General features: G+C 41.0%; 1 protein-coding gene across 2 annotated transcripts in view; it reads left to right on the top strand.

Moving 5' to 3' along the window:
• The window catches only part of galnt18a (UDP-N-acetyl-alpha-D-galactosamine:polypeptide N-acetylgalactosaminyltransferase 18a), a 303,599-nt gene that overhangs the window by 122,558 nt on the left and 153,193 nt on the right, over positions 1–27,848 (top strand). For both annotated transcript variants that reach the window (XM_033635588.2, XM_078168258.1), the window contains exons 2-3: positions 25,290–25,497; positions 25,663–25,829. In XM_033635588.2, the coding sequence (XP_033491479.2) occupies positions 25,290–25,497; positions 25,663–25,829 (375 nt within the window). The remainder of the gene's footprint in view (positions 1–25,289; positions 25,498–25,662; positions 25,830–27,848) is intronic.

The following is a 27,848-nucleotide window of genomic DNA, read 5'->3' as shown; positions in this document are numbered from 1 at the left end:
CTGCCCCAGAAATTGGATGACCCGCCCCCGAGACCCCCGTCTCTGTTTCCTTTACTGGAATACATGTTGGTGGGATTGAGGAGCTCCTCAAAGTATTCCTTCCACCGCCCGACAATGTCCCCAGTTGACGTCAGCAGCTCCCCGCCCCCACTGTAAACAGTGTGAGCAAGTTGCCGCCTTCCCCCCTTGAGGCGCCGGATGGTTTGCCAGAACCTCTTTGGAGCCGATCGATAGTCTTCCTCCATGGCCTCACCGAACTCCTCCCACGCCCGAGTTTTTGCCTCCACGACTGCCGCCGCTGCGCTCCGCTTGGCCCGCCGGTACCCGTCAGCTGCTTCCGGAGACCCACAGACCAACAATGCCCTGTAGGCCTCCTTCTTCACCCTGACACGACTGGCCCCAGCGGCCTTGCGGCCACAGCTCGCAACCGCCGCCTCAACAATGGCAGAGCGGAACAAGGCCCATTCGGACTCAATGTCCCCCTCTGTCCTCAGGACGCGGTCGAAGCTCTCCCGGAGGTGGGAGTTGAAGATCATCTGGACAGGTTCTTCCGCCAGGCGTTCCCAGCAGACCCTCACTGTTCGTTTGGGCCTGCCAGGTCTGCGCGGCGTCTTCCCCCACCATCTGATCCAACTCACCACCAGGTGGTGATCAGTTGACAGCTCTGCATCAGCCCCTCCAAGTCTGAGGCCATGGTCCTCAGCCGGAAAAGGGTGGATTGCCCACTCCAGGTCAGGGGGGAGGTCCTTCCTCAGGTGGAGGAGTTTAAGTATCTCGGGATCTTGTTCACGAGTGAGGGTAGGATGGAGCGGGAGATTGACAGACGGATTGGGGCGGCGTCAGCAGTGATGCAGGCGCTTAACCGGTCCATTGTGGTGAAGAGGGAGCTTAGCCAGAAAGCGAAGCTCTCAATTTACCGGTTGATCTACGTTCCAACCCTCACCTATGGTCACAAGCTCTGGGTAGTGACTGAAAGAATGAGATCGCGAGTAGAAGCGGCTGAGTTTCCTCCGCAGGGTGGCTGGGCTCAGCCTTAGGGATAGGGTGAGGAGCTCGGACAAGCTCTGGGTAGTGACTGAAAGAATGAGATCGCGAGTAGAAGCGGCTGAGTTTCCTCCGCAGGGTGGCTGGGCTCAGCCTTAGGGATAGGGTGAGGAGCTCGGACATCTGGGAGGGACTCGGAGTAGAGCCGCTGCTCCTCCACATCGAGAGGAGCCAGTTGAGGTGGTTTGGGCATCTGGTAAGGATGCCTTCCGGACGCCTCCCCAGGTATCAAGTTTCACTCCAGCACTGCACCTTTGACAAGAAGACGAGTTTCACGTGGTTCACAATGGGTAGATGCAAGTTTTTGGATGGATGGCTTGACAATACCGTATATAAATACTGGTTGGCCAAGGATTCCCAATTCACACACAGAGCTAGATGCAAGCTTTGTGTGAAATCGTTTGTCATCACCAACATGGAGGAGAAGGTGATTCTAAGCCACGTGAAAGGAAAAAACACTGACGTCTCGTTACTGCATTGCTTGCACCCAGAGTCCCAACCTTTTTGCCTCAGCCCAGACATTGAACTTACCTGAGTTTTTATTTGCATGCCATTATGGTACTTGGCTACAATCGCCTATTAAGAATAATTAAATATGATGTGAAATATGATACACTGATATATTTACTCAGATGTCGCATATTCTCTGGAAAAAAAAACAACACAGAGAAGTCTGGAAATTAGGGTATGGAAAAGTATGGAATGTTGAAATTCCAAATGTGTAGGAACCCTGAATTAAATATCAAAATCCCATGAGTGTTATTTCCCAGGTTGTCCTCAAAGCATCCAGATAACTTTGCACACTCAAACGTCCCTTAAATTGGGAACATGGACTGATGTAAACAAAGCTCTTCTAGCAAAGATATCTAAATACATTAGTAAACCTGCATCTTTAAACAGGTTTTTGCAAACACAATAAAAATAAACCCTGAACCAAATCTTATCCAACCAGTAAAACACATCACACATGTTGATTAACCCCAGCGCTCCCATCATGTAAATGGGCTTTTTTTCTCCCGTACTGTTTTGCTAACTGATACCATGCTGGTTTGAAATTGCGATGATGACTCTCTGTGCTCTACAGCTCCAATATAATGTTTCAGCAGGAGGCATATTACAGTAAATTAAAGGGAAAAGTTCTTAAAATGCTTTTTAATTGACTCATACACCTTATGTGTGTATGTCCTGCACTCTTTCATCTCACTGTAAAAGAGTTGCAGCTTTCTGAGTAAAATGAGCAAATAACTCAGAATGAGATTAAAGAACTTAATATCATTTGTGTCTGATAAGAAAATCTGTTCTCTCAGGGTTTTTTTTTGTTTTCACATCTCTCTTTCCAAGAAATGCCCTCTATAGCAGGCACATCGTATGAGACAATGAAACCTTATCAGTAGTGCTGTAACGTAATTAGTGGAGCAGTGCAAGTGTCTGTTGCAGCAGAGCACCATATGGACTTACAGGAAGACTCACTCAATCTGTATTGATTTCTGGAAGTGGACCACTTGGAAAATTCAGACTGGAGTCAAGCTGCGATCAAGACATAGATTACTCTCCCATTATGTATGTTCTTTTTTTTTTCAGTGCCTCTTCATGTGTGTGTATGTGTTTGTATCTCCTGAGAGTCATGACGGATAATGTTTTTGGCCAAACTGCAGAAGGAAACAATCCGTTGGCTTTTACACACACACACACACACACACACACACACACACACTGTACAGAGAGAGAGAGACAGGCATGAAGAAGGACTGACAGTTACATAGACCATCACATTATGAAGACAGCAAAATGGGGAGAAAATCATGGCTGATAGTTTTAAAAGGTTGTTAGTGCAGCAAAGGAAATGGCTTGATAATGGAATCTGCCTCTCTGATCTTTAATCTGCAGCCTGTCAAGCTTCATGTTAGAGAGGCATTGGAGAGAGGGGAGGGAGAGGAGAAAACACTGTGCATTATTCCGCTCAGTAAACAACAAGGTGAGGGTTATCAACATGAATGAGTGCAAATTTAGATACGTCAGCTTGCACAAAGAAATTGCAGATAGAAATTTTAGTGCTGGGGTGAATTTTCTCTTCTGTGTGTCTTTTGGAGAACTCAGCAGCCGAATAACTGCTTTCAGACATGTACTTTATTACATGACGGTGGTCACCAGTTTACGTGTTGCTCTCATGTCTCAAGTTGACAGCTCACTTTTTCTGTTAAAGTCTGGACTGAGCAACATTTCTGTAACACTTGCAACGAGGCTCAAGTTTGACTTGAGAGGCCACTGCAGCACATGATTAAATTAACTAACTGAGCGGTCATTCATTTCTATCATATCATTTCTAATTCTCATAAAAATATGTAAATCACATAATAATTAAATGAGCCATTTTTAAGCTGTATATCATTTAGATAACGTCAGCTCAGCCTCCAAAATTAGTGTGGCATTTATTCATTTATTCCCCCTGGTGGCTCAGGACAAAAGAGTAAAAAACAAACAAAAACCATGTCAATACCAGTCTCACTAAATTGCCAGTTTCTCACAGCATTACAGCCCAGTCCCCAGACAAAAATGTTGGCATTTTACATTTCTGCATGAATATGTTCTATTGGCGTAGTTTGTACATACAGTGGCATGCCAAAGTTTGGGCTCCAGGGGTCAAAATTTTGTTTACTGTGAAGAGTTAAGTGAGTTGAAGATGAACTGATCTCCAGGCATGAAGCAAAAGATAAAACATTTCTTCAATATTTTAAGAAATGTTACTTTTAATTTCAATCTTTTCCAGTTTCAAAATAACAAAAAGGAAAAGGGCCTGAAGCAAAAGTTTGGGCACCCTGCATGGTCAGTACTTAGTAGTGCCCCCTTTGGCAAGTATCACAGCTTCTAAACACTTTTTGTATCCAGCAAAGAGTCTTTCAGTTCTTGCTTGGGAGATTTTCACCCATTCTTCCTGCAAAAGGCTTCTAGCTCTGTAAGATTGTTGGGCTATATTGTATGCACTGTTCTTTTGAGGTCTATCCACAGATTTTTAATAATGTTAAGACATGACAAAACCTTCAGCTTGTGCCTCTTAAGGTAGTCCATTGTGGATTTTGAGGTATGTTCAGGATCATTGTCCTGTTGTAGAAGCCATCCTCTCTTCATCTTACATTACAAACTGAGGAAACAGCTACCTGAAAACACTTAGCTATCTTCTTATAACCTTCTCCTGCTTTGTGGGCATCAGTTATTTTAGTTTTCAGTGCTAGGCAGCTGTTTAGAGGAGCCCATGGCTGCTGATTTTTGTGACAAGGTTTCAGGAGTCAGAGTGTTTATAAAGCTTTGAAATTTGCATCACCTGGCCTTTCCTAATGATGAATGTGAATAAGACATAGCCCTTATAAGCTAATTATGGTCTGAGACCCTGGTAAAAGTTGTCAGAGAGCTTAAATGTCTTTGGGTGCCCAAACTTTTGCATGGTGCTCTTTTCCTTTTTTCACTCTAAAATTGTACAAAACAAAAATAATGCACTAATCTTGCTTAAAATGTTGAAAAGCATGTTTCATCCTTAACTGCATGCCTTTTGGAGATCAGTTCATCTTCTACTTACTTAACTATTCACAGTGAACGAAATTTTGACCAGGGGCTACCCAAACTTATACAGGCCACTGTAAGTGTTTTTTATTATATAAGGAGGTTGACAAACACTGTATCCATCCACCCGGCTCTTTAGACAGCGCCAGATTAGCTGTTTCCCTTTGCCTCCAGTCTTTATAATAAGCCACACTGAACATGTCCTGGCTCCAGCTCTCTGCTTAATACATAAATGTGAGATTTTCTTGTAAAATCCATCAGCGATACATACTGTCAAGGAACAAAAATACTCCTCTGCCTTTTGTGTCATTGTTTTTCAACTCACCGCTGTTCTCCAGCAGCACTACCGCTCCCTCTAGCACACAAGATGCCAAATATAATGCAGCATTTCAGCTTTATATGAAACCATCCTGTCATATTTGAATAAAACCATTGCGAAACATTTCCATTTTGAAAACCTGAGTTTGAATGCCAAAAAACCATGACTTTAACAGACAGATAAAGCCAGCAAAGTTATGATAGCACATCGAGAAGCACTGATGCTTTTCAGTTCTGGTTCCCTGTGTGTGTGTGTGTGTGTGTGTGTGTGTCTGTGTGTGTCTGTGTGTCTGTGTGTCTGTCCTTTGTCTTTCTCTGTCTCTCTGGTTACACTGTAAGTACAGATTTGACTTGTCCAGGTGTGATCCATTAAACACATAATTCATACCTGAGGGGAAAGGAGGAAGGCAGAGATCACCATCTGCTCGCTGCTTGATTAAATTAATCATGTGTGAACTCTTCCACAAAAGCTGCAGGCCCCCATCTCTCTCTCTGTGTCACACACACTTTGTCTCTCTCTGTGTCAGTATGTGTGTGTGTCATTCTAAGAGGCAGCAGCACCAAACTAACAAAAAATAGTTTCTTTTACTTCGAGGAAGTGCAGATGGGCTCACTTTTCGCCTCAGCTGGGAGCAGCACAACATTTTGCAAACAAGTCTTGTGCAAGCGTGCTCGTGGCAACACAATCAAACACACTGCAAACAATTGAAAAGGCACTTTTTGTGAGTCATCGCTTGCTGTGATATGAAAAGAAGCCGTCGTGTGATTTGAAGGGGCTCTGAGTCGGTACAAAAGGCAAATGAATTGCCTGTGTTTTCCCTTTTGCCTCTTTAAATATTGGAACACAAAAAGCTTTCAGAGCGAGATAATGTTGCAGGGCTCGCAGAGCAAATGAGATTCTCTCCACGAAAACAAATTCTTTCAAATCCTCGGGTGTGAGTGGGTGTGTGTTTGTGTTACAAGTGCAAAGCCTGCTGGGATAGGTTCCTGCAAAGCAGCAGCCGCAGCAAGTCTTTCAATGTGGGGCTGATGAGCAACTTGAAAGTACACGGAGGAGGCGCGGCGGTCTAATTGAATGTTTTTACATCCACACACGGTGTTTTGCAAATCGGGCTCATGTCCCATTTAAGGTCTTGATCAGTTTAAGCTGTTTATGTGCAGCCCACACATAAACCAATGGGGCTGAATAAACAAGATTCCTGATTGTACCGTGTGCTTTAATGCAGAGGATGAAAACACACACCATACAGGTGATGTCAGTAAACACTGGGTATCCACACTTTCAATCTGTCAAAATAAGAGCAGATTGCAAACAGATCTCCAAATCCTAAGTACTCTTTTTTCTGCAACAACATTCAATTTCAATAAATTGATGTACTTGAATGTGGGCACACTGTACACTGTAAAGAATTTATCTGTAAAATAAAAGAGCTGGCAGCAGCATCACCACTGTTATTTTACAGTGCATTTACAGTAATTTTTTATAACATTCTATTGGATTACAGTGTATGACTGTAGGATAACCAAGTTTTACTGTAATTTTACAGAAGTCTTTAGTGGCATGCAAAAGTCTGGGCACCCCTTATCAAAATTTTGTTTACTGTGAGTAGTAAAGTAAGTAGACGATCAACTGATGTCCAAAAGGCAAAAACTTAAAGATGAAACGTTTTTCAACATTTTAAGGAACATGACTTTTAATTTCAATCTTTTACAGTTTCAGAATAACCAAAAAGGAAAAGGGCCTGAAGCAAAAGTTTAGGCACCCTGCATGGTCAGTACTTAGTATGAGATTTTTGGGCTGTCACGCATGCACTGCTCTTTTGAGGTCTAGCCACAGATTTTTAATGATGTTTAGACATGACAAAACCTTCAGCTTGTGCCTCTTAAGGTAGTCCATTGTGGATTTTGAGATATGTTCAGGATCATTGTCCTGTTGTAGAAGCCATCCTCTCTTCATCTTCAGCTTTTTTACAGATGCTGTGATGTTTGCTTCCAGACTTTGCTGGAATTCTTCCCTCTACCTGTGAAATGTTCCCTGTGCCACTGGCTGCAACACAAGCCCAAAGCATGATAGATCCACCCCCGTGTATTACAGATGGACAGGTGTTCTTTCTGTGAAATTCTTCACCCTTTTATTCTCCAAACATACCTTTGCTCATTGCGTCCAAAAATTTCTATTTTAATTTCACCAATCCACAGGACTTCTTTCTATATAACATCAGGCTGTTTGGATGTTCCTTTGCAAACTTCTGACACTGAATTTTGTGAAGAGGACACAGGAAAGGTTTTCTCCTGATGACTCTTCCATGAAGGTCGTATTTGTACAGGTGTCGCTGCACAGTAGAACAGTGCACAACCACTCCAGAGTCTGATAAATCTTCCTGCAGGTCTTTTGCAGTCAAACGGGGGTTTTGATTTGCCTTTCTAGCAATCTTTTCTTGGTCTTCCAGACCTCAACTTGACCTCCACAGTTCCTGTTAACTGCCATTTCTTAATTACAGTACAAACTGAGGAAACAGCTACCTGAAAACACTTTTCTATCTTCTTATAACCTTCTCCTGCTTTGTGGGCATCAGTTATTTTAGTTTTCAGAGTGCTAGGCAGCTGTTTAGAGGAGCCCATGGCTGCTGATTGTTGGGACAAGGTTTCAGGAGTCAGAGTATTTATAAAGCTTTGAAATTTGCTTCACCTGGATTTTCCTAATGATGACTGTGAACAAGTCAGAGCCCTAACAAGCTAATTAAGGTCTGAGACCTTGGTATAGGTTGTCTGAGAGCTTAAATGTCTTTGGGTGGCCAAACTTTTGCATGGTGCTCCTTTCCTTTTTTCACTCTAAAATTGTACAAAACAAAATGAATACACTAATCTTGCTTAAAGTGTTGAAGGCATGTTTCATCTTAAACTTCATGCCTTTTGGGGATCAGTTCATCTTCTACTTACTTAACTTTTCACATTTAATTTGATCATGGGTTCCAAAACTTTTGCATGCCACTGTACTTGAAGGGATGATGGAACGTAATTTCACCGTTATTTCACTGACAGAAAATACTGTTTTTTGCTGATAAATTAGTTATTTACTGTCATGGTTAACCGACCACATGTAACAGTTGATTTTCATGCAAAGGCTGAATATTTAACAGTTTTTTACAATTATTATGATATACTGTAAGATACTATTGTAAATCAGCCGTAAATTTACAGCAATTTGTTACAGTGTAGAGAAGCTAAATTGAGGTCAGCGTCAATACAAAAAGGTGAAAAAGTTTCTAAAAAAAAAAAAAGTAGATGTTGGAAGCATCTGTCACACTGACTCACAGCAGAGCAGGAATTTTTGCTCTCTAATCAACATCCAGCTCTGAATCATTGCAGCAACCCTCAGGCATTTCCCCTCCACATTAACAGGCTTGTGCTTGTTGATAATGTTGACTGTGTCCTCAAAAGACATCTCCATCTCCTTGTGTTGACTGCTTTTATGGTATACCTGGATAGTTTGACTCAGTTCAGTGGAGAATGTCAGAAAATGTTTGTCAGTGAGCATTTGGATGGAAGATTGACAGTCTGGCTCAAATCTTGTACCCAGACGGTGTGGAGCTTTGGTTATCCTGGATTTTGTTTACAGTTTGGTTCAGACTTTAGGTTTTTCTTTTTTCTTCTAACTGTATCCTATGTCTTTCTGTCTACCAGCTGACTGCCAATCAAAACCTCAGCTGATAGCTGAGCTGCCAAGCTCTGACACATTGAGCTGTTACCTAGCAAGTATTTGACATGCAGGGGGTGGGCAAATTTTTCATCAAACAAAACAAGAATAGAATTTGTATATTACATGCAAATCAAAACAGAAATATTGCAGGTAATAGCTATGTTGACAAGTAGAGTGCTGTTTAAGCTGCAGTCACAGTGTCAGTTTCAGTTTCAAGCTGTTAATTGCAGCAGGACTTCAATGAGCGGTATGCTACAGTATGCTAGTTGCAGGTCTGGATGATGCATTAACTTTTACTGGGATATTCAGTAAAAGTTAGAGTCCTGGACTCAAACTGACAAATAGACAGACAGGCTCCTTTTTTCAGTCATGTGTACACATCTGTTTTATAAATCTCAAAAATTGTGAAGTTGTGCACACATGCACATGAACACCCACCTTTCATACCCCTGCCAGCTCCAGTAGTCTCTCAGTGAAAAAAAGAGCAAAGAAGAAACATTTTTACTAAATAGTCCAGTCAATCTAACTCAAATTGGCCCAACCTAGGAGAAATAGCATAGTTTTATTAGTCCTAATACCCTCTTGCATCACATATTAAAAGGTTACCTTCATGGATTTAGTGGAACATTCTTTTTTCAAGGTCAAAAGCAAAGTTTCAGCATTTTACAGTTGTTGTGGTCTGCGTGAAATGATGTCAATATTGGAGGGTCTATGTACACATATATTCAACATATTTGGTATCTTTCTCTAAGTTTTGGGGGTCAATCTTTTCAATAAAACACCTTTTAAGAGAATATTCTTATGTATTATACCCGTATTTGAAGTACCACTACCCAACAACCATTTTTTTGCCAAATTTTCCACTTACAACTTGCAGTACTTCTATGGGTGTATCTGCATCTAAACTAGGCATAGATAATTCTGTATTTCATATTAAACTACTATCTACTGGGGCAGCAGTGGCTCAGTCCATAGGGACTTGGGTTGGGAACCAGAGGGTCGCCGGCTCAAGTCCCCGTCCGGACCAAAATATGGAGCATGGACTGGTAGCTGGAGAGGTGACAGTTCACCGCCTGAGCACTGCCGAGGTACCCTTGTGCTAGGCACCGAGCCCCCCCCAACCGCCCGGAGCGCCTGTCATGGGCTGCCCCACTCTGACATCCCTCCCCTTAGTGCATGTATAGGTCCTGTTTATGCACGTGGTGTTCGGACCTGTGTGTAATTGACAACAGAGTTTCCCCTTGGGGATTAAAGGGATATTTTGGTTTATTTCAACCTGTCTCCTATCGTCCTAAATTTGTTTCAAGTGACTAGTGACATAAAAAAAATAGATAGCATGTTAGCCATTAGCTTAGATACAGCCGGGGCGCATAGTAGCGTCAGACCTGTTAAAACGTAAGTGAACAGGCAATCTTCAAGTGCAAAGTTAGTCCACTAAACAAGCTTTTTTTCCACAAAGACCGCCTCATATCGTTAGGATAAATGTCAGAGAACATATAGAAAACGACATGTAAACGTGTTGTTTTACCTTACCGGTGTGGTGCCATGTTTGTTTACCATCTAGCTCTGCTTTCCAAAGCGCGGCCGAAATATATCTCGCAAGCTCTAGATAAAGCCCAGCTGGATACTACTCCAGGTGGAGGTGTCTCATCCTCGGTCACATCCAGACCTTGAAAATAAGGCTGCAACCGGTCCCATTCCTTGCAACAGAGGCATTCCTCTTCTGTGGGCATTGGGAGACAGCATTCACAGGTACACCACCAATCTCCAGAGCTACGCAGCCTTGCAGCAGCCATTCCTCCTCTTTCGTCCTCTACCTGTTGCTCCTCTCTCTCTCTCCTCCTCTGTTCTTCAATTTCACAAAGCTCTTCGTCAATGTATTCTGGCTCAAATAAATTGTTTACCATTTAGCTCTGCTGTCCAAAGTACGGCCGAAATATCGCGAGAACAAGCAGCGATCTCATACCGTGCCTGAAATCTCGCAAGAACAAGCAGCAATAGCTGGAGGGCAGAACCGGACAGTAGCCTGAAAAGTTCAGTCATTTATTTTATGAAAGATTTATAGAATAATGGCTGACTTTTTGCCAGACTTCGACTTTGTGGAGGAGGAATTTGATTTTGCAGAGTTTGATGGCCACCCTTATTCATTTTATTTTATTCAATTCTATTCAACTATTATATTAGCATCTATTCTCTTATGCCATCATCTTATTTTTTTCCACTCACTTTAAAACAATTTATTTCATTTTTTTTGAAATAGTGCATAAGCAATATGAAATGCTGTGCCTCATGATGGTGTATCAGAAAAAGACATCCTGTACGTCTTAAATTGGATGGGATAGGAAATAAATATGGTGCAAAAATCTAAATCTCTATTTGTTACGGTCGAAAACATTAGGGAAATTGGTGGTGATCGTGTTTTATGGGTCTAGTCCATGGGCCCAGGTCATAATTTTCATGAATTGGTACCAACCAAGGTAGCAAGGTAGCCAGTTTGGTATTATGAACATTTTTTTTTATCTCTAGATGATATTTCGACACAATAACGATTCCCAAGTGGCAGCTTAGTCACAGATATCAATCTTCAGCGGCACCAATAGAATGAAAAAGCCAAGGCCTGTTTCACGTTTGGTCTCATTTAAGGTAATGCTAATATGCATCATGGTTTTCATGGACAAACAAATTTGTATGTGCAGGAAACTGAATGATAATTTGCTTTATAATCTTATTGTACTGACTTTTCTCACTTTGTTTGAATTTAAAAAAAATCTGATGGTCATATGTGAAAGAACATCCTAAAAACCTAATCTTCATAAGCAGCAATATGCAATTATTTGTGTGACATAATGGCCCAAAATTTACCCTTAATTTACCTTAATCCACCAAATATATGATGGCATGCTTTTAATATCTCATTTGGATGTCCCAAGATATCACAAAAAAAAAAAAACTTTTGCAATTTTCTCTGGGTCAAACCACAGGTTGACTGGACTAAAATCATATTGTATGAACTCATCACACATGTATAATACATGTAAAAAGCACAGAACTTTGACTCCAGAGTCCTGAGGTTTACATCCCCCAGTGATAGCCATGGTCAGGGACATCATGTTTTCAGGTTGTCTGGCCATCCGGCCATCCATCCATCTGTCCATCCTTCTCATTCTTGTGAATGCAATATTTCAAGAAAGGTCATAAGGTCTCTGTGACCTTATGTTGATCTCATACTCACGAACACAATATTTTTAAAAAATCCTTGAGGGAATTTCCTCAAATTTGACACAAACATCCACTTGAACTCAATGATGAACTGATTAGAATTTAGTGTTCAGAAGTCAAAGGTCATTGTGACCTTGCATTCATCTTATTCTCGTGAATGTGATATCATAAGAAAGCCTTGAGGGATTTTTTTCAAATTTGACATAAACATCCACTTGAGCTCAACAATGAAGTGATTAGAATTTAGTGGTCAAAGGTCAATGTCTCTATGACCTTGTGGCCATCTGATTCTCTTGAACGCAATATTTTTAAAACTCCTTGAGGGAGATTCTTGAAATTTGGCACAAATTTCAGCTTGAAGTCAACAATGAACTGATTAGAATTTGTTGTCCAAAGGTCACTGTGACCTCAGAAAAAATGTTTTGTCTATAGCTCAAGCATTCGTGCACTTATTATGACAAAATTTCCACAAATGTCTAATAGGATAAAATAAAGTGATGCCATGTTATATCCAAAAGGTCAAAGGTCAGCTCCACTGTGACATCATAATGTTCTGCAAAACAACATATCTCAGGAACAGAAGGGGAGACATTTGGTTGTTTTCAGTTAGTAATTGCTGGGTTTCCAGCAGCTTTTTAGCCCCCAAAAAGTGTTTTTTATTGACCCACTGCATTTTTTCCAGCAGTGATAGTGCCACAAAAAGTGGTTGTGTTTTACAAAGACATCACTACTTTTCTGGCCTGGATTGTGCTGCCAAAAGTTGGTATTTAAAGCCAAAACAAAATCTTTTCCTAACCATAACCTAGGGCTGGGCAATGTGGCTTAAAAATAATATTGTGATATTTTTAGGCTATATCATAATATACGGTTTTGATATTTTTAAATCTCCTCTACTGTAGACTACCATAGAGCTTAAAGGGCCAGTGTGTAATATTTGGCATGGTTTATTGTCAATCTGAATCTGAATCTGAATATTCTACCCATTAATATGTTTATACAAGTGTATAATCGCTATAAAATAAAATTCATTTGGTTTTCGTAGCCTTATAATTATGCTTTTATATATATATAGCAAGGGTCTTGCTTTAGAGAGGTCGCCATCTTGCGCCGCCATGTATGTACGGCAGACCGAGTGGACAATCCAGCCAGCCAGAGAACGCGTCTCGCGTGTATAAATGAACCAACGAAGACAGCGGAAGGAAGGAAGAAGGAGGAGGAAACAGCAGAGAGTGTTAGTAGTTTGTCGATAGAGAGTAGTGAAAAGTTTTTTTAGTTATAAAGTTTGCAAATGGACCACACTTACCACGCAACAGGAGAGAATGAACCCGAACCATCATCTGTGAGGAAAAGAAGACGCAACTTCACTCCTTGTGATGCACTCTCTGCAGTGCTTTTCCTCCTGATGATATATCTCCCCAACGATGGTAGCAGTAGCACCGAATCCCATTCTGTGCATTCAGCCTCTCTTCTCACCCGCTCAGCATCAAACACATGGAGTTCCTCAATCTGTATGCTCCGAATCAAACAGGTATGGCTCTGGGTCTGTGTCCGCTACAAGAAACTCTTCAAAATCGCGCTCAAAGTCGTCCATTGCAGCTACTATTGTCCGGAGATGTTGCTAGGCTAAATAAACAGCTGAGCTCTGTTTACCGGCTACGCTGTCAGTCAGTGTGCGGGCTGGAGATTGGCGGAGCAGAGAGGGGAGGGGGGTCCCCACTCGGTATGCTAAACGAGTATGTGTGTAAAATTATGAAGTGTGTCTGTTACGCTAGAAGAGTCAGAGTTTGGGACGGAGTCTTTTACCCCCTGGAGTGTTACTGGAGTTTTTGGAGTGCTCAAATAAACTGGCCTTTTTCCCGAACGCTCCTCTGGTCTCCTGCTCGTGAGGGATTCATTACAATATCTTAACATGGTTTAGATTTCTAAATAAACATTCACATCGTCGCTAGATAGACCTACTCCTGAAAAAGTCGTGCGCAAGGCTTTTTGTCCCTACGAGGCCACCGTCATTTACCCGACGGGAGGGGTGAGCGAGTGAGCCCTGCAATCTAGAATTTGACCACTGATGTCACTGTTTTCAACCCATTTTACACACTGGCCCTTTAAAATAAACACCCAGTCCCTCTTACTAGCCTGGTGTGGCCACACATTTTGACAAATGCCTATCTCAATTAGATGCCTGGTGTGGTTGTCATTTTTTTTTTCTATATTAAACCAGGTTGTTGGCCACCTCAAATTTTGTGTCCATTCCTCAATTACCCTGTGAGTTAGTCACATTCGTTAAGTTCTTGAGGGTCCTCAAATCAAAAGAATCAATAGGGTTTTTCATGAAAATCATTCCAAATTTTGAGTTTTGTTTTACCAGGATAACGAGGTGTTGTGTTGGTATGCTGGGTGCTGTCCTCAATTCAATTCAGTTCCATTCAGTTCAATTCAATTCAATTCAGTTCAGTTCAGTTCAGTTCAGTTTAGTTCAATTCAATTCAATGCCTTGTATGTCATTGCACAGCAGTACAATAAAAAATCATCAAACGACAATAAACAATAACCAGCAACAGTGAGACACATAAAATACACTATGGGTAAAAATGGAGAATATATGATGCAGTAATAAATAAATAAAAAATATAAATCAGTGCAGTGTAATCAGAGCAGTAGCAGTATAGACTGAATTGCACATCTGGCCCAGCTAGTATGCACTATTGCATTGCCTCAACCCTCTCTCTCTCTGATTTGCTGTCTGTTGGAGCTAGATCAAATGAATGATTCATAATTGATATATTATCTGAAGCTTTAATTTTTAAACAAGTAATATTCATACTGGTTCAAATGAGTTTCACAAGGGAGCCTGGTGGTCACTTCCTGTGTGATTGTAAAGCCAAACCCTGTTTTTTTTCCCCAAACCATGTGCTTTTGTTGCCTAAACCCAACCATGTATGTGTTTGCGAAACATAACCATGCGCATTTGTTGTTGAAGAAAAAATAATGTAAATCTGCGGTCTTTGTAAATCCTACATTGTACCGATGTAGTGTGCTTTTTTTGAAAGAGGTGCAAACTGTACATTTCCAGTGAAAACGGAAGTGTATTTTAAAAACACACAATGCATGTACCAGGCTGCAGTTGACATGGTGTCCCTGAATGTTAAAAACCAATGCACCCAGGGTACCAACGCTGATGTCAATGTGGAAAGTTAATGTCAAAACGTTGATATGTGACGAGGTGGCAGTCAGGTTATTCATATCCCCCGTATACATCCCTGTTCCTTTTAGAGAACTTAAGCCAGCATACATGGGTTTCTCATAAACTGAATATGGTGATTACATGCTCAAACATATAAACAAGGACACTTGAAAAAAAGATCATAAACTGGTTATTCTTGTCAATGTAAACGCACCCAATTACTGGCAATTGGGTGGTAAAAGAAAATATAATTAGGTTGCCAATATATTTACTTCATGACATATTTGCTGTTGAAAATTAGAAGTATTTAAAAAAAAAATTCTAGGAGAAACAGCTGTAATAACAGTAAAAAAAAAAAAAATTGTCAGTAAACATGAGAATGGCGGTTAATAATGATTAATAATAATAATTTTGATTATACCACCAATAACAGAGTTTACAAGGTGCTTCACAATGAAGTATAAGGTGGAAATGATGAAACACTGAGAGTCATTTCAAGTAAAACTGAGTTGAACGGAGGACAAAACAGTCATTGAAATAATTGTACAATGCAGCTTTAACCAGCTTGTTTTTTTGTTTTTTTTTTAAAAACAACATTTAGTTAACAGTCTATATTAACGTGAAGGCTGGCTTTCCATAACTTCCCTAAAGAATATTGGAAATAAATGGAGCAAATTTTAAAACATAAAAGTATGCATCAAGGCAATCGTAGCAGCTGCTGTTTAGCAGAGCAGAATAAACAGTTCTGAACTGCAAATGTGGTGTTTTTCCACCACCCTCCAACAAAAAGAAATACCATTGCATGGTATATTAATTCAGAAACATCACACAATTTCAGATTTAAATTGTTTCTCTCGCATTCATATACATTTTCAATTTGTAAATTCCTTTTTCAGTCATCAAAGCAGATGGAATTGGATTTTGGAGTAAAAAGCATTCATAGCCGTGTTGATTTTCTCCATAGTAAAAAAAAGAAGAAAAAAAAAATACTGTGAGTGTGTAGTGTGTAATTGTCTTCAACCTTTTATGTCTTCATAGTAAAAACCCTTGTGGTGTAGTACAGAGCTCGTACATTTCTGTTAATCCTTCGTAACCTCATCATTGCTGGTCTGGAATAGTCCTGGTCCTGGTTCAGTCTTGACTGAAGAGGATCTCAGCTCTGACTGCAGCCCAGTCAGAGTGCATGCTGTGGGGTGAGTGCAGTGTCCGGCCTACAGTGCCAACTGCACGCCTATTCTGCATAAAGTAACCGAAGGACAAGGTGAGACACTTTGTCACCCAGCAGAGTGGCCCGTTCCTAATCCATTTGGTTGTGGGGGAGTCCGGGTCTGATGCCGTCAGGTTGGCAGGAAGGATGTGTGTTAATATGTGTATGCGGGGACAGGGAGCTGTCTCGGTGTCTGAGCCAGTAAAAGAGTGTCTCTCTGCAAGCTGATGTGACGGAGCTCAGGGTCGCCTAGTTTAGAGATGCCCAGGGATGAATACCTTCTGTCACAACCCCTTTATTTCTTGTTGTCCTCATCACTCTCTCACACCTCGCTCCACATCCTGCCGGCACTTTTATTTTGTCACTCTCATAACTCCTCTGGCTTTTTCTCATTCTCTTCCATCGCTCTCACTCTTGTCAACACTATTTTTCTTTTACTCTGTCTGTCTTTTGTGATCTCTCCTCAGTGGCACCCCAAAAACTTTTCATGGGGGTGGCCGGATTGGACCATTGAAAATTTGGTGTGGCACACTGAAACCAAAAGCTATAACTGAATTTCAGGAATTTGATAATGCTGTTGAAATACTGTATATAGGCTAGTTGGAAACTGTGTCAATATCCATAGAGTTAAGGAATTGCATACTGATATCTGATGGGCACAGACTAATATCAATCCTGTTTTAATGTGTTATGTATCTGTGTATACATATGTTAGGTGATTCATGGTTCTTCAAATAGGCTTGGAACCCCTTTTCTTAAAAAGAGACAAACACAGCTTTAGTTTGAAGTAGCAGCTTGATTGTAAGGAACACAACTAAGGGACATACTGATCCGATCTCAGAGATCCGTATCGGGGCCGATCAAGGCATCTTTTAACTGATTGGGATTGGCTATATTGAGCTCTAGAGCTAAATCCGAACCTTGGTTTTAACATCAGCTGTCACACAGGCGTTTTTACTCATAAAGCTTTCATGCACAGCAATGTTAAGTGCAGCTGTTGTTAACTAAACAACTCTTCACTCTGTAAGAGCAGGGGCTGAGCCATGCTCATGGTGAAGCAACACACGCCATAAACAACAGCAAAGTGCAATGTGTATGTTATTTATCAAATCATGAGCACGCATTTCAGCTCAGTGTCAGTTTTTCTTTGCATTGTCTCAGGCGCATGGTGTTTGACTGTCACCGGAGGAGAGGCAGACAATAGTTTGTCACACTCACCATGCAGCTGCAAGCGCAACAAAAGCCCCACAAGCAAAAAGCCAATAAGAGTAATTTATTAATGTAATCCCTGTAAAAGATGTACAGATGACGAAAAATAAACACTCAACTGAATACATTTCATTTAAGTAACAGAGGCTGCTCCGAAGCAACAAACACTCGAGAATACTCTCTTAAAGGGACAGAGAAATTCCCTTGTGACTGCGACAAGGCCAAAAAGATTATCGTGAATAAAAAACATTAAAAAGTGAGAGAAAAAAATAAATAACAGCTAAGATGCAGTTCCTTTTCTTTATGCATTTCATTGCAGCCATTCAGTCATGCATATACATTGGATTGATTTTAACAACTTTAAAGTACTTAAAGTGTGCAGCTGTGTTATCGGAAAATAGAAATATTTTTGAAACATCTCAGGATGGGACTCAGAATCGCCAGATATTCATTATGAAATGACTCAGATCAGGATCAGGGGCCAAAAAACCTGATCTGGACATCCCTAAACAAAACATTTTCAGGGAACAAGCTAAATCCCACATTGCGTTCGTGCATGCATGTGTGCGTGCGTGCGTGTTGTGCGTAATCACAGCTGAGCAGACATTGACAGGCAGCCAAGTTCCTATCGCCACCAAGGGTATCACAGCACAAAGTTCCACTGTTTACTGTTACAATGCACTCCTGGATGCTGCCAGACTGAAGAGTGAGCAGCACTTGAAGAGGTTGACCTCTGACCCCTCAGGTCCTCTGTGTGTGTGGATTACCAGCTGTTCTGTCAGTTCTTTATTTGTCACACGCTCAATAATTACAGTGAAGCTGTCGTTGGCAATGAAATACTTTATTCTCAGGCTCCCTCCTCCATTGTGTCTAAAATCCAGCAGCTTTACGATGAGACATAGGTCAAAATTAATTTGAATTGAGTTTTTAAAAATATTTTCACAGCAAAAATTGATGTACGTGATTAATTTAGATTAATTAATCACAGAGCATGTAATTAATTTGATTTATTATTTTAATCACTTGACAGCCCTAATAAATATAGATTTAAAATAAAAACCATGATAGCTTGAGCATTTATTCTTTTTGCAGCAGAGAGCTGAGGCCTCTGTCTTCCCAGTCATCAGGTGATTACCATATGTTACCTTACCTTGCATGTGGTGCAAATGTTGTATTTTGCCTTAATTGCGCCAGAATTTCCTTGAAAGATTTTCCGTAATGGCCACAGAGTTTGTTGCTTGCATAATCCTGTACATATTGGTCTAAACTAAAAACCGTAATAGTCTGAGCATTCATTCTTTTAGCAGCAGAAAGCCATCATGTCCATCTCCCCTGTCATCATGTTATTACCTTATGTTACCTTATTTTACCTGTGTTGCAAACATAGTATTCCAACGTTATTAGTAATGAATGACGAATCCATCAAACTGCCTTTGCACCGTGCTCAGAAAAATGAACATTTCTCGAAAACTAAATAATACACATGGTTTAAATAACTCATGGAGTGTTAAGAAATATTGTCTTTATGTTTCTACTTTTAGAAATCTTTTGGATCAGTATGTTTTTTTGTTTTTAATCTATAAACTACATAATTTATTTACTTTTATCAATTGTTATGGTTTATTGATTTACATAACCTTTTAGCTTAGGGTGTATAGATTTTAGGGATATAAAGTATTTGAAGATAATAAGCAAAAATACCAATGTAGGTACCAATGAACCATTTCTGTTGCAAAGGGTTAATCACTCAAAGGGAAAAAAAATCTTATTTCACATATTCACTGATACTGCTACCTTTTGTTTCCACATAAAATGACATGTTGACACAAAGAAAGTACTATTATGTGATTGTTCTGGGAAAAAAATGTTCACATGTTGAAATAAGCAAATGACAAATTAACTATGGTTTTAGCATGTTATATACCTTGTGATTAAGATATGATTTTGTATGTCAAAATATAGTGTAAAAGAACGTTCAAAAAACAATGTAATTTGCATTCCCATGTGGGAGGTTACCTGACTGTTCCGTAAGGATGAAACACACACAAATGCAGTGCACTCACAAGCACTAATCACTCCGTCCCTGTTGCACCTGCACATGTTGAACATACAATAAGCTATTGTGAATACTGACACACACACACACACACACACACACACACACACACACCATTGTTCCACTTGGTTCCCCTCCCACCATACTGTAAATGGTAGCTTGGTCCTGATCAATTAATAATGAGATATGTTGGACACAGATCAGGTCAGGACACAACACGCTCTCTCTGTTCATCTGTTCTCGACTCATACATCAAGAAACCTCCACTGTTGTAGTCTCTCTGTGATGTCTCTGTCCTTCTCCCTCTGGAGAATTTGGCTACACTGAGAAACTGTTCAAAGTACACGGCTCATTCCTGCTGACCTCCAGTGCTAAAAAGCACAATGCATTAACTAAAAGCATCAGTGAATATAAATGGCTTTTTTCAACCAACATTCCTCTTCCTGTCAGACATCAGCTCAAAAAGGGTTCACAAATGAGGTGACTTAACACTCCTCAAAACTTCAGGTGCATCACAATGTATTTGTGGCCAAGAAAAGTGTAACACAAAATCCTTTTTGTACTTCTTTGCAGAGCTTGTAGGGTGCTTATTATGAGGCTCTGTGGGGACTTGGAGGGAGGTGGCATTCCACCCACGAGAGCATTAAGCGTGTTCTTGCCAAAGGGTGAAGTGCTGCTCTTCAAACTAATAAAAAACCTATTCAGCTCAGGAAGGAGGGATGGCACATCACAGTTCTTCAGTGGGCCTGTTTGGAGGGCACGAGAGAAAGAGAAAGTGATGTTTGACAGACTTGAGCCAGAATCTTTAAGACAAACTGAAACTGAAATTGTTTTTGCCATGAAATCTGTGGATATTTCCCAGGTGTTAGTTTGGACTTGCATACTCATTTGGTCAAATCTAAAAGAACATATTTAAGTTTTACTATTTTTTTCTGCAGTGATTGCATCCCCGACATTAGTGTTGTCCAAGTGGCATCAATCTTTGAAGTTTAAGTTTTTATTCTAAATAATTTAACTTGACTATTTGTGTTTTTTTGTTTTGTTTTGTTTTGTTTTGTTTTGTTTCAAATACCATACAATATTATGTAAATATAGATTCAGTCCCAATACATCTCTTGCCCTATTATCCCTTATCCCTCTATTCTGGGCATTCACATCTAGGTATCCCGAGTGTTTTCAAATAACATTTGATTTAAATAATGAATGGTCAGAAAAGGACAAAGGAATGAAAAGAAGCCTGGATACTTCACTACAAATCTCCAGGGAAACACATTAAACATTAGAAGACAACACAATGTACTGATAAAGCTGTTAACTCACTGGCATCACATGTATGCCACCAAAGCCACTGTCAACAGGCTTGTTTCACTGGTTGCGAAATAAATGGAAACACACAGATGTAGCCTACATGATAGGTAGCAGATGGCTTGTGGTAAAGTGTCGACCTGGCGATGCCAATTTGCGTAACCTAACTCTGCGTGCTCACGGCGAGAGAGGAGAGAGAGAGTGAGTTACAGCCAGCAAGTTGGGTGAAGGGTGTGAAAAGTCTGGGTTAAAAGTATTTTCTGACATGCAATTTCTCCGCGTCCCTGTTGTTTCTTGTTTTAACCATTTTGGCACACTCTTTGTTGCAGATGCTGTTTAATAAAGGCACTGAGCCCAAAGGGGAGGGGTTTTAAATTGTGATTGGGCCAGCCAAGTGTCAATTAAGAAAATTTACCAATGGGCTGGACTACATGGAGCATAGTGTTAGTTCAGGCAGGTCACGGTGTCAAGCTCACCTCACATCCCAGCTACATCAGCTGATCTGAAGCAGCCCAATCAACTGATTGATAGAAGGGAGTCAGCTTATAGATCACATGGTTCCTTTCTGTGCAGCCAATTGGCAAATCTCATCCAGGGAGCCCTGTTTAAACCACTTTGGCCTGCCTACTATTGCTGCTTCCTCTGCAAGCCTCTTTGCAACCCGCCTCCACCTCAGCTCCTCCTTTTCTTGTTGTGTCTGACTTATCAGTGTCATTTCTGATTGTCACTGATGCTTGCTCTGCTCTGTACCCGGGGTCCATGAAGGCACATGGAAGGGCAGGGAGGTTTGGGCTGCCTGCCTCATGCTCTCCTCGTATGCATGTCAAAAGGCAGAGCGGTTTTCTTTCTCCAACTTCAGCTTTTGACATAGGCTTGTGGAAGGGCAGAGAGGTCCCAGAACAGAGCCATACTGCCAAATAGTAATTGAAAATGGAAATTAAGTTTTCTTTGACTAAAATAATCCTGACTGAACTGTATTGTTGGTTGGTTAGACAAATTAAAAAAAAAAGAAGACAGTTGTGTCAGCCCAAAAGGCATGTCCGCCCACCGGGACACTGCCTGGTATGCCAGATGGTCAGTCCAGCCCTGTATATATGACTGGTTTAGTTATGTAACAGATTTCATTTTATCTCTTTTGTTGAGTCTGTTTCATCATAAATTTGCCTTTATAAATTTATTTTAATGTCAGGCCTGCATATGTAAACAGCACTGGAATTTATGATGAATAAAATTGTCTATACAAAGCAGTCACATACCTGCAGGTGTAATATGTAGTTTTTACTAAATAATTAACTTTTTTAAACCTTATAACCACTTAAAAACTTAAAAAACTGTAAAAATGTGGGTAAAAAGATTTTGGTGTGCATCAGTCAGCAGTGCCCCTCAGATGTTGATGGCACATTTCCTTTTGATGCCACGTCTTAGATAACTCTCAGTTGTTTTCATGTGAAATGCCCACTTAGAGCCTTGAAGTAGACACTGTTTCCATAGTCAAAAAACAGTTTGATACTCTTTAAAAAAAAAAATAAAATAAAATAAGTATCATTATATTTTATATTTCCTTATGCCTTATCCTTTTCTACTTACACACTTTCCACCTGTTTGACAGCGGTACACCTGGGTCAGGAATTTTAGTTGTCTCTTTTTCATCCTCTCTGTTGATCCCCATCGTCCAGTGATTCGGACAAACAGCAGACCACTGCATTCATATATTTTGCTGCTACTTTGCCCCAAATCTGCCACTCAGTGAGACCAGGGCCTCTAGTTTCGCAGACTGGGCGAGGCGGAGGTGCAACACAGCTGCACTTCGCCAACTGGGTGTGGCCAGGCGGATTTTGCAAGTTTGGCACACTGTGCGTGCTGGCGCAGCTACTCCTCTTTCCCACCTCCGTCCCTCCTACCTCCGCAAGTCAGAAAGAGGGAGGAGAGAAGGCGTGGAGTGGGTTTTACACAGCCGATTCACATCACACCAATCAAATGAGCCCCTCTCCTCGCCCTTAAATGCACCGCGCGAAGGCATAATGAGAGTTTACTCAATTCGCCATGGCAGAAGAGAACAGCAGCGTCAGACGGCCAAACTTCTCCCAGGAGGAAACTGATGTTTTGGTCCAGGAGGTCCAAGCTCGCAGTGTCCGAATATACGGAACTGCGAGCTGACCTCCACGGGCTGATGATGCAAAGGTAGCCTGGGAGGAGGTCACCACAATTGTAAATCAATGTTACGTTTCTCTCGTGCGCGCGTGCGCTCTCTCTTTGTCTCTCGGAGTCTCACTGTTTCTTTTCTTTTGACTTTTCTAAGATGACAGATGCTGAATATATACTCCCTATCTGATGCTGTGGCTGTTTGTGGTTGGCTGAGAGGGATGTGAACTCATTAGTTTGCAGCTGTTTTAATCAAATCAGGTTGGGTTTCCATTATGCGTGCCAAACGTGCCAAACAGTGCCAGTCCCCTTTGATCTGACATCACATGTGACGGGACAGTCGATATAGAGATACGTTTATGTGCTGATTGCAGATAGTTGCATTGAATAGTGGTTTTTGTAGATATTTATTGCATTGTTAATGTGCCTGATATTCTGGAAACCTGTCTGTGAGGTTTTGGTGACGTGTGCGCACTGTCCGCCGGTCAGCCAAACTTTGACTTACACCGGCTGTTCTCTGCCTGCGCTGACAGTAGACCTGGTTTCAGCTGGCGAGCTTTTAGCGCACCTTCGGCGAAGCCTTTTGGCACGAAACTGTCACTGCACCAAGCTGGATCTGTCGACACCTCCCCCTGCTGCGCCGCCACACCCATCACAGCGCACCTCAGTCTGCCAAACTACCAAACAGAGCACGCCTCGGGTTGCGCTGCTCGAAACTAGCTCTGGCGCCACCCTGCGCCGTGCTGGGAAACTAAAGGTCCATGTGAAAGGGAAGCTGCAAAGCATCATTCTACATACATTCGTGTTTTGAATCACGACAAGTTATAACAAGTGCAGCCTGGTGTGTTTGCACATTTTAAATTCACATAAGATGCAAATATTTCAAACCACAAAGTAAGCTCTCTGGTTTTTTTTTATGTTTGTTTTTTTCCCCCTCAAACAGGCCTGGAGCATGTTTTTCTACTGTCATTGTTTTTCCACCATGCACCGGAAGTGGCTTGCTGCTGCACATGTAGCACAGAACAGTAAGCTACAGTGCTGATGGGAAAAAAAAGTAACCTTGGGCATGTTAGCGGATTTGTGTCCACCTCTGCAGAAATAGATCGGCGTGGCTGCCAGAATGAGTTATTTGTAATGACAATGAAAATCCCTGTTAAGGCGCATCACATTTGTGTTCCATCCTTTTCCCCCGTGCTGCTGAAATGATTCTTTCAGCCCTCAGCAAACAGGTTTTGTTTGATAACCATGCAGCATACTTAGCACTCAGTCACAGTATTTTTTTTTCTGCAAAGCTCTATGAATAGAGCTGAGGGAAGTTCATTTGTCATTTAATTTCTCCACAGTGTAACATCAGGTAGCTGTCACAGCGTCTGGCAGCACCGTGGTTAGTGGTGGGCCTGAGAGAAAACTTGAAAATATTAAAATAGGTTTCTGTAAAATACAATTTGTCCAATGTATCTCACCGTCTCTCATAACATGTCAGTTTTGGTTCATTTTACTTTCAAAAGGCTGACACCCATTAATTGGTGACTAACCGGTTGATTGAGTGAGCTTTTGGGATGCATTTCAAAGCCCTTTTAGAGGCGATAAACTTTTTATGTTTTGTGATGTAAATGTCTTGCCTTTTACAGCCAGCCGCAGGTTGATGTGGAAACATGCCCATTTCAAAACTCTGCTCTCAGAACTCTACAGATTTCTTGGCCACTTTAGTGTGCACCAACCTAGGTCAAAAAGGAGCTAACAGTAGCTATCTAACTACGCTGCTCATTTGGCAACTTAAGCTTGTGGAATATGTTCCTGTGGAAACATTTTGCCAACACTCTGGTCTCTTTCCAGGTTGACCTGGTGAGTAAGCGGCTTCATTTTGAACAGCAAAACCCTTTTATCATTGTTTACTATGTTAGCACCATTAGCCGTGTTGACACTGCTTACAGTGCTAACAGAGCTAACAGTGATAACAGAGTCAACAATGCTAAAGGGGTTTTACGGCTCAGAACTTAGTCGCTTACTCACCGGGGCTATTGGGGGAGACTGGAGGGTGGGCGCAATGTTTCCACAGCAACCCTGATGAGTCTGAACTGTAATACTAGAACTGATGCCGCTAACACTAGCTAGCATATGCAGTATGCAGTGAAGTAAACTGAAGTGTAGCAAAACCCCTGAGAATCCCTTTAGACCAGGGATACTCAGCTTGCTTTGTTAAAGTACCACTTTTGCAAAATAATATATCAGGGGCCATAAGTCAAGTATCAATACTATAGACTGTCATGTGTAGCTGGTCAAAAATATTGTCTGCAGTTTACTGATTAACAGTTTACCGTTGACATCCCTACTCTCTCCCCACTGTCCACAGAGACCCCTCAGAAGGACGGTGAAGACGCTGCATCCTCGTCAGACTCTGCCTCAGACTCCGCCTCCTCACTCTTTGACCACTGGGGTCACGACCTGGGCCCAGAGAGTCGAAGGGTCGCCCTCAGGAAGTTCCGTTACTATGGCTACAACGGCTACCTTAGTGACCGCATCTCTCTCACCCGGTCGATCCCAGATTTACGTCCGGACGGGTCAGTCAGCCAATCAATGTGTATTGATTAATTGATGGAGATGTATAATGCTGAGTTTGCATATATGGATTCAACCTTAGTAGATTTTGTTAAATCTTTCTTTTAACAAACCTTTAAAAAAGCCTCTGATTCTCTCTGTTCTTTTCTGATCCTCTCTCCCTGAAGATGCAGAAACATGTCGTACTCAACAGATCTTCCTCAGCTCAGTGTCATCTTCATCTTTGTCAACGAGGCCTTGTCAGTATTGCTGCGCTCCGTCCACACAGCCATCCAGAGGACTCCGTCACACCTGCTCAAAGAGATCATACTTGTAGACGACCACAGCAACAGCGGTAAGAATCATACAACTTCCTCATAATTTCACCTTTATGATGTATTTATGATCTTGTTTTGATGCAATCCAGTTTAGAGATATGGACTGTATGCCCACCTTTCCCAGGTCCATGCTTAGCCTCAAATACAGAGTATTTATACCTCCATGCATCCACAGGGAGGAATCAATATGAGGTGGGATTAAAAGGTGTATCACATTTGGATATTTCTCTTGACAGTGATATTTTTCCCTGAAAGCAATCCCCTCTCTGCCAGAGCTTTTCAGAGGGGATTTTATAGTATTATCAATATATATCTGCTCATTGATTGATTTTATTTATTTATTTTTTTTTGCACAATTTTTTATTTCAAATTTGATCTTTTGTTCTTTTCATATGGGATATCTTAGAGAAAAACAAGGTCTACTGAACTCATATGTACATAATAAACCAATTTGGCCCACTGTTAATAGATATCTTTAAACAACTTCCAGCAGCCTGAAGGTTTATATGCATAAACCACATGGGGCACATAAATGGGACTGAGTGGTGAAAAAGTTATTCTGCCATACTTCTATAGAACTAGAGACCCTGTGGTCTGAAATTCCACAGGGTTTAACAGTGGCAGAAAATGCTGTGGCCAGGTCTGTACACCTCCGTCTTAATGGAATCTCCTGTATGTGGTCGTCCACACAACTGGTTACGTTTCAGATTTCAGGTTACTTATTGTCATATGCAAAACAATTACAGAGAAGCAGTCGCTGGCAATAAAACCTGAGTTTTCAGGCTCCCTCCAACAATGCTCACTAAAAATGTAAAAAACAAAAATCAGGCCAGTAAAAAAAATGAGAATCTAAGACATAAAACTACAGGGGTCTTAATATTGTATAACATATATAGAATGTTTACATATAGGTGTTCAGTAATTATGTTTCCATCTTTCTGTTAATCCATCTCATGCTCATGAACACAGTATTTCAGGAACACCTTTTGAGGAATTCTTTTCAAATTTGGCACAAACATCCATTTGGACTCTACAATGAACTGACTAGACACTGGTCAAGGTCAGTGTGACCTCACAAAATATGTTTTTGGCCATAAATCAAGAATTCATATACTAATTATGACAAAATCCCACACAAATGTCTATTAGGATAAAATGGTGAAGTGATGACATTTTATATCCAAAAGGTCAACACCACTTTGATGTGATAATGTACTGCAAAAACACTGGCCATTATTCAACATCATATCTTAGCAACAGAAAGGGAGACATTTGGTCAGATACTGAAATGGTGACACTTATCTTGGGTGTCCACCTTGAAACTTTGCTGATTGTATAGATCTTCTGTGCTGCTAAAGATGTGTGTAAAGCATCCACGTTTTAGAATTTGCAGCTTCTGTGCTGCAGCATCCATATTTTAAGAAGCTTCCGTAGTAGCAACTTCATGTTCTGTCTTGTTTCTCTGATAGTCCAATGCAGACTCATTGGTTTTGCTTATTGAGCTTCAGGTGATGCCATTGCACAATATGACAAAGCTTTCTCTCCATTCTCTGTGCTCCTCTGTCAAAATAGTCTCTAAGTAAAGACAGCATGTTTCTCACTGGAAATGATTCACGTGAGTCATATGTCAATAAAGTGATCTTTTCCATGTCCTAAAAAATATACACTTAATACCTTTTATTAAATTTCTGGTCAGACAAGAGTCAGAACAGACATGGATATAAAGTGCAACTTGACTGGTTGGCGGAGACAATAATTCAATTTTTTATTTTTATTTTTTGCTGTGGCTTAGCTCTTAACAGAATGTTGTTGCCTGATATCAGACAGAATTGTCAACTTGTTACACTCTATTTCCATCTTAAGTCTGAATTGCGTCCGCTCTGATCTCTGTAGGGAAGAGGGACTTGATTTTCCCAAACCAAACACTAGAGGGGGTTTTAAGAGTGGAGCGAAGTGAAGTGAAGTAAAACAAGCTGCAATGGACATGTCAATTAAGAACAGCCTTGATAGCAGCATTTATCTTCTCTATAGCAGTC

This window comes from Epinephelus lanceolatus, chromosome 5, assembly GCF_041903045.1.
Source record: "Epinephelus lanceolatus isolate andai-2023 chromosome 5, ASM4190304v1, whole genome shotgun sequence".
NCBI classification, from domain to species: domain Eukaryota; kingdom Metazoa; phylum Chordata; class Actinopteri; order Perciformes; family Serranidae; genus Epinephelus; species Epinephelus lanceolatus.
Note: the sequence above shows the minus strand (reverse complement) of the source record. Positions and strands in the feature narration are given on the sequence as shown.